Raw genomic sequence first — 6,514 nt, forward strand, 5'->3', positions numbered from 1 at the left:
CAACTCTAATGTCATTAATTGTTAATATTTTCGATGTTCATAGCCATAAATATAATGCTAACGTGACACCATGGCATTACTGATGCTAGAATGCTTTAGTTTGCGGCTTACATACCAAGGTGTGGTATTATCATAGGGACGTTTGGAGGTAAAGAACAAAATTGTTTTGGAAAATGTAGTAAGGTACTGAGTAAGAATCGTCGCAAGTAGTTCTTCTATTTCATCAGATGTAAAACCCGTGATTATTGGAAAGAATATTTTTATGCATTATGAAAATACTGTAAACGATGAAGACTCCTGCTATACTTGGTACTGCACTTGGGTGAAAATCATACTCCAGGATGCTCGGTCCCTGGCTGCAGCCTCCCATGCATGCAGACACCCGATCTTCGACAGATCTCGCTTCATCTCGGTGATCCAGCGATCGAATGCGCTATGTTCCCCTGCCCCGAACTGGAGATCGCTGTCGAACACCTTCTTGGTGGGGCATTAGTCAAGCATAAGTAAACATAGGAAATAATAATCCGCTTTTTATCTTACACCGTTTGTAATTTATTTAGTCGTCAAGCTGCTCACAGTTAAAGGTTTATTAGCACATTATCTAGATTCTAGATTGTCTGAGAATGAATTTAAATCTCTTGTAAAAAGATTAAGGGATTCATGAATCTCAAGGGATTCATAAATCTCAAAAGATATCTCAAGAGATTCAAAAATCTTAAACAGCTTGAGCTTCTGCTTATTTTTCTTCTTGATGTAACGACCTACGTGATCATCCTAGCCTATACATGCTTTCGAGACTTAGTGCCACGCAGCCGAATAGCTATCCTTTCTTACCATAGCCAGACTTGATCCCACGGCGGACCTGTTGTTAAGTCGGGAGAGTTAAACACTATACCACTTTTTACTTACTTATCCGGTGCTTCAACCGCTTTGCGTTCTTGACCAGCCTCAGGAGTGTCCGTAACCGCTAACGGTCTCGCGTCTTCGTCTGTTAATCCGTTATCCCGGTCTTAAATGCCGACACCTCCTTGGACTATTATAACATCAATTTGGGACTAAAACGTCTCCTCTGTCCTTGTGGATGGCCTAAAAAGATTGTACCACGGGATCGCAAAAAATCAATATCTTAAAAATTGTATTCTCCTTTTTTAATTTTTAAGCACTACAATCTTCATTGTTTAAAGCCTGCTAGTATCACTAGTGGGCTTGTCTTGCAGAGACTCATTCATTACCATAGCAAGATAGTCAGCCCTACGTATGGCGGCACTGTCTATTCTGGGCCTGAACTCATGACAGGCATGTTGTTTAGTCTTATGAGTAGACTAGGCTCGAGTTGAGTTGAGACCGGCCCGTCCCTTAATCAACCATATCAATATCATAGGCATATTAGTTACAGAAAGAACTTATTTGAATATCCTTACTGATCAGATCATCGAAATTGATTATGTTAATCTAGAGGATATTTTTTGCGTGTATTTTTTTATGGCTACTGTCAATTGATTGCATTGAAAGCAGGGTAGACCAAGTATTATCTATCATTTGGATACAAAAGCCAAGATAGAAAATACTAAGTAAGTATAAATATGCATATTTTATGCTTCGTAGTCCACTTATTACTAAAACACAGAGCGTAAATTACCATTACAGTAGGTAATTCAGTAGTCGTAATTTATATTTTCCTTATCAATGCTTGAAAACGATTCAATTTTTCACAATAAACCTCAACCATGTACCAATTCAATCCCTTTACACCACGACATACTTTGCTGACCCCTGGTTTCAGCTAATGGTATTTATTTGATTGGAAAAAATGTAATATTCATCAGCTGTTAGAATGACTGGTTAGTTATACGTCCAATTAGGCTATTCTTAAGGGAATGAAAAGAAAAAAGAAGGAAGGTTCTCAGGGTCTTGCATTGACGTATAGCTGGCGTAGTACTTGATATATTCCTGGTGATGCAGTTGTGATACTTTGTTACAGATTCGATTGAACACAGCAATAACATCTGGAGCAATTTTGCCTGAAGCCACGCAGTGAGTAGACAACAAAATCATCCAATTAAAACACGTGTCATAAGAATTTGGCCAATTATGGATTGTTGGAAGAAAGTAAAGGGAGCTTCATATCTAAAATTATGCCTTAAAAGAATGCAACTTGCATAGCTACAGGCGATGAGAATATATAGCTACATCGATCGATTATTTACAAGAAAGTATTGGTAGACGAATGATGTACCGATATTTTCGCTAATTGGCTGCGATATAAAAATGAAATACTCATTAGTCGCAGAAACACTCTTTTGTGGTCAGTACACAGTGAACCAGTTTGTAAATTTGGATTATCAATGGATAGTAACAGTCAGAAAGATAAATTTCCTCTAATTCAAATTTCCACAAAGCTGTTACAATTTATCCGATTGTGGAATGAATTACCTGGGCAAAGAATTTCGACATTCGGTACGCTATTGATTGCCGTGTTCCCAATAATGTGGCTTATCCCTAGCTGGTTGTTTATAGTAAGCTCGCAGGACAATATCAAGCGTTTGATGAAGGCGATCAACGAACAGATAGTGTTTTCTATAGTGTTTTTGAAATTTAGCTTCTATGCAATTCATTTTCGTTGTTGGGAGCAGTTATTTTACGATCTGCAACGTTCGTTCAGCGCCGTTGTGAACAATCCCAGTCTCGAGATTCAAACCATATTGGGACACGTAACGAAATCGACCCATAAGCTCACCAAATACTATTGCTCTATAGTAAGCTTCAACGGTGCTGCGTACGGCTTATTTCCAATGTTGTTCATAGTGGTTAAATATGCCGTGACGGGCTCGTACGACGTACCGCTCTCAACACCGATCGAAGGAAAGTGAGTATTAATTTGAAGATTGTCCTAAAACTTTAATTTAGAATTCAATTCTGCTTGTCTTGCAGCTATTTTATCCCCGGTTTTCGTACAAACTTTTGGGTTTGGTTGCCTTTTAATTTAGCCCAAAATGTGGTGCTGCAGTGTCATAGCCTTGCTGTAATTAGCATTGAATGCTTCACATGGAATCTTGTGTATGCCACATCCTGTATGTTTCGAATCTTGCAAATCCAAGCCACCGAGCTTTTAGATCGAAGTCGGGATAAAAAAGAATGGAACATCAAACTTAAAACATTCATAGCTCTGCATGATTCTGTGCTCAGGTATTAAATGAATTTTGTTTGAATGTTTTGATCAGCTGTAGTGCTGTGTTTTTGTAACAGATCGGCTAGGACACTGGAAGAAATTTTGAGCGGTCAGATATTATTACTTTATGTTTCAACAATTTTGGCTATATGTCTTGGAATGGTAGTGTTGACCTTGGTAAGTTGCTGTGTTATGTTACTAGCAGAAGTTCATTTTAACCCCTGCATTTATGTTAGGCCATCGAAGATGTTTATCTGCTGTTAACAACGTTTGTCGCATTTGGCTACTGTATGTTTCAAATGTTTTCCTTCTCCTATCTCGGCACTGAACTCATAGAGCAAAGCAAAGCAGTAGCGGATGGAATTTTCAATAGCAAATGGTATGAGGAGGATGTAAAAGTACAAAAAGATCTTAGCTTCGTACTGATGCGAGCAAAGAAGCCGGTAAGATTGACTGCAGCAAAGTTGTTCGTTGTAACACGTGACTCCTTTACCCAGGTAAGGCGTGAACCCTATATGTTATTAACTAAAGTTTCTATCAGTTAACTGTTTTGAAATTTCGTAGGTAATGAAACAGGCGTACACTATATTTGCATTAATGTCCCAATTTCTGGACGACATTGCGAACTAACTTTTTTAATCCAAGCAGTGCGTGCCACATCACAATAGCACAACATCATTGTGAACGAGTGCATGTTTTGCTATGAATTTTAGTAGTTCAATTAAATACTCTAAATAATCATCATCGTTAGATATTGCGGAGCGCCTGATAGTATACACTACGATGTTTTATCACAGTTTCGACAGGTTATGGTTAGATACAGCTTGTCAATGTAAAAAATGCTTTCAATAAATCATATTACACGCTCGTTTAGCCATCATAATACTCAACATTAAGATACACTCTATTATTTTTTTTTCAAATTTAAATAAAATTACTGGTTTACTGATGAGCTTCAAACTCATGCCATTGACCATTCCCAACGATTCTTTTGATATAGAAATTATTTTATATTATATTTATATATTTAATTTAGCAAGGAGCTTTTTTAAATTTGACGCTACTGCAGAGGTTTTAAACAAGTGTATTTGAAGAAGCTCACTTGACAAAGTCCTGCTAATAATTTCTGATGAAGGAAATTGTACACATTACGATCTATTTCCAGGATAATAGGGCAGCCAAGTAAAAAACTTTGCTAGTATAATTATAACAATGTTACAAACATGGACATTAGAATGAGTCAGTTTGAATCTCTCTTTAATAAAAAAATCTAGACCTTTTATTGCCAAAAAAAATTATGTTGATAACTTTTCAATTTGTTTCATTCATCCATGGTTTCTCAAGGTATTATGCACATTGCCTGAATGGGATTGAATTCATCCCACGTATTCAATGATTGTTTCTCAAGATCCCAAGATTTATTGATAACGTTCCATGATTATTAAAACAGATTATTTAAACGCTTTGAAAATTGTGGGACAAATCCAAACAATTTCAGAAAATAAAATTGTTTCCTTGGGAATCAACCCAAAAGCTTAGTGATAGTCTAATTCATTATTTGGAAGCAGATTGTTGAATACATAGGGCAAAAATCAATTAAAAAAACTAAGAATAATAAAATTAATATTTATTTAAACTTTTAACAAAGTTAAACATCAAATAACGCTTAAGTACGAGTATTTAAACAGCTGAAACCATTGTCTTTCATCATTTTAGTCTAATTAAATTATTTTAATTTAAAAATTGTGCATTCACTCTTTGTTTGAACTGGTAACATTCTGTTAACTGTTAAACATTAGCAAGAGTTAAGTTATAAATGACTTATACGTTTCGTTGTGCGGCAATTATTATGGAAACTGATAATAAATCTTGCTCTGGTTATTTCTTTTAAGGAATGATGAGTCAAACCAACAACTATCAAGATAATAAACATTCAACAAGGACTAATCATCTTTGTAGTTCGTTATTAAATAAACAAACTTGCACTACCGTTTAAAACGTTTATTAACATGTGAAGCCTTACCTTATAATTATTGCATTTCGTTGTGTGTTGTAGTGATAAGTATGGACTCAAACATTGAGGAACGTACAATCAGCATTGGGAGAAAGGGTCGGAACGTGAAATGCAATATGTTTTTGAAATCAAACTATATACAAACAAAATATAAAAAAATTGACGATGTAGGGTAAAATGATGGAAACCTAGAGAGCAGTACGTTCAAGATGAACTTGTTTAAGTAATGCATAAATACGCTATCCGTATCGGATAACACCTGGTAAGCAGGCTCGTAATGCAGCATAACGCATAGGGACACACAACTATAATGTTGAAAAAATGTAGGTCCATCGTTAGTTATGCTCTAGGAGACAGGGCGTTACCTGGTAAATGATAGATGATGTCTTAATAACTACAACAGCACTAATTATCAGCAATATAAAAGGGAATCAGTGTCTTAAAAACACTCATTTGTGTTTAGTTTACAGTGACACAGTTTGTGTTTATTAACTCAAAATGAAGCCTAGCAGCAAGGAAGGTGTATTTCCCTTAATAAACCTCAGCATAAAGCTATTGAAAATAGTTCGTTTTTGAACAAATCGCCGGGGCAAAGGATTTCAGTTATTGGTTTACTGGCAGTTATCTTGTATCTTTTGGTGTGGCTTATCCCAAACTGGCTGTTCATAGTGAGCTCGCAGGACAATATCACACGACTGATTAAAGCGATCAACGAGCAAATATTGTACTTTATTGCCTTCTTCAAGTTGTACTTCTACGTAATACATTATCAACGCTGGGAGAAGCTGTTCTACGATCTGCAACTTGCGTTTAGCTCGGTTATGACCAACCCGAGCCCCGAAATTCAAGGAATATTGAGACACGTAACGAAATCGACCCATAACCTTACCAAATACTACAGTTACGTAGTAAATTTCAACTGTGCATGGTACGGTATATTCCGAATGTTGTTCATAGTGGTTAAATATGCCGTGACGGGCTCCTACGACATGCCGCTTTCAACACCGATTGAGGCGAAGTATGCAATGGCAAATAAAACTGAAATTAGTGAAACACTGTAATATGAAATTGTGATACATTTGTTTTGCAGGTATTTTATCCCCGGCCTGCGTACAAACTTTTGGGTTTGGTTGCCGGTGAATTTAGGACTAAATGTACTGCTGGAGTGGCATAGCTTAGCTTTGGTTTTCGTTGAAAGCTTCATATGGAATCTTGTGTATGCCACATCCTGTATGTTTCGAATTCTGCAAATTCTGGCCAACGAGCTTTCAGATCGAAAACGGAATGAAGGAACATGGACAGTAGAGTTTGAAAAATCTCCACTTACATGA

General features: G+C 36.5%; 1 protein-coding gene across 1 annotated transcript; it reads left to right on the forward strand.

The window, feature by feature from the left end:
• Positions 1–5,493: 5,493 nt before the first annotated feature.
• Positions 5,494–6,514, forward strand: LOC121600319. Its single transcript, XM_041928797.1, has 3 exons — positions 5,494–5,506; positions 5,853–6,201; positions 6,274–6,514. The coding sequence occupies exons 1-3, from the start codon at positions 5,494–5,496 to the stop codon at positions 6,512–6,514; spliced, it is 603 nt and encodes a 200-aa protein (XP_041784731.1).

Source organism: Anopheles merus, chromosome 2R (assembly GCF_017562075.2).
Source record: "Anopheles merus strain MAF chromosome 2R, AmerM5.1, whole genome shotgun sequence".
Lineage (NCBI taxonomy): Eukaryota > Metazoa > Arthropoda > Insecta > Diptera > Culicidae > Anopheles > Anopheles merus.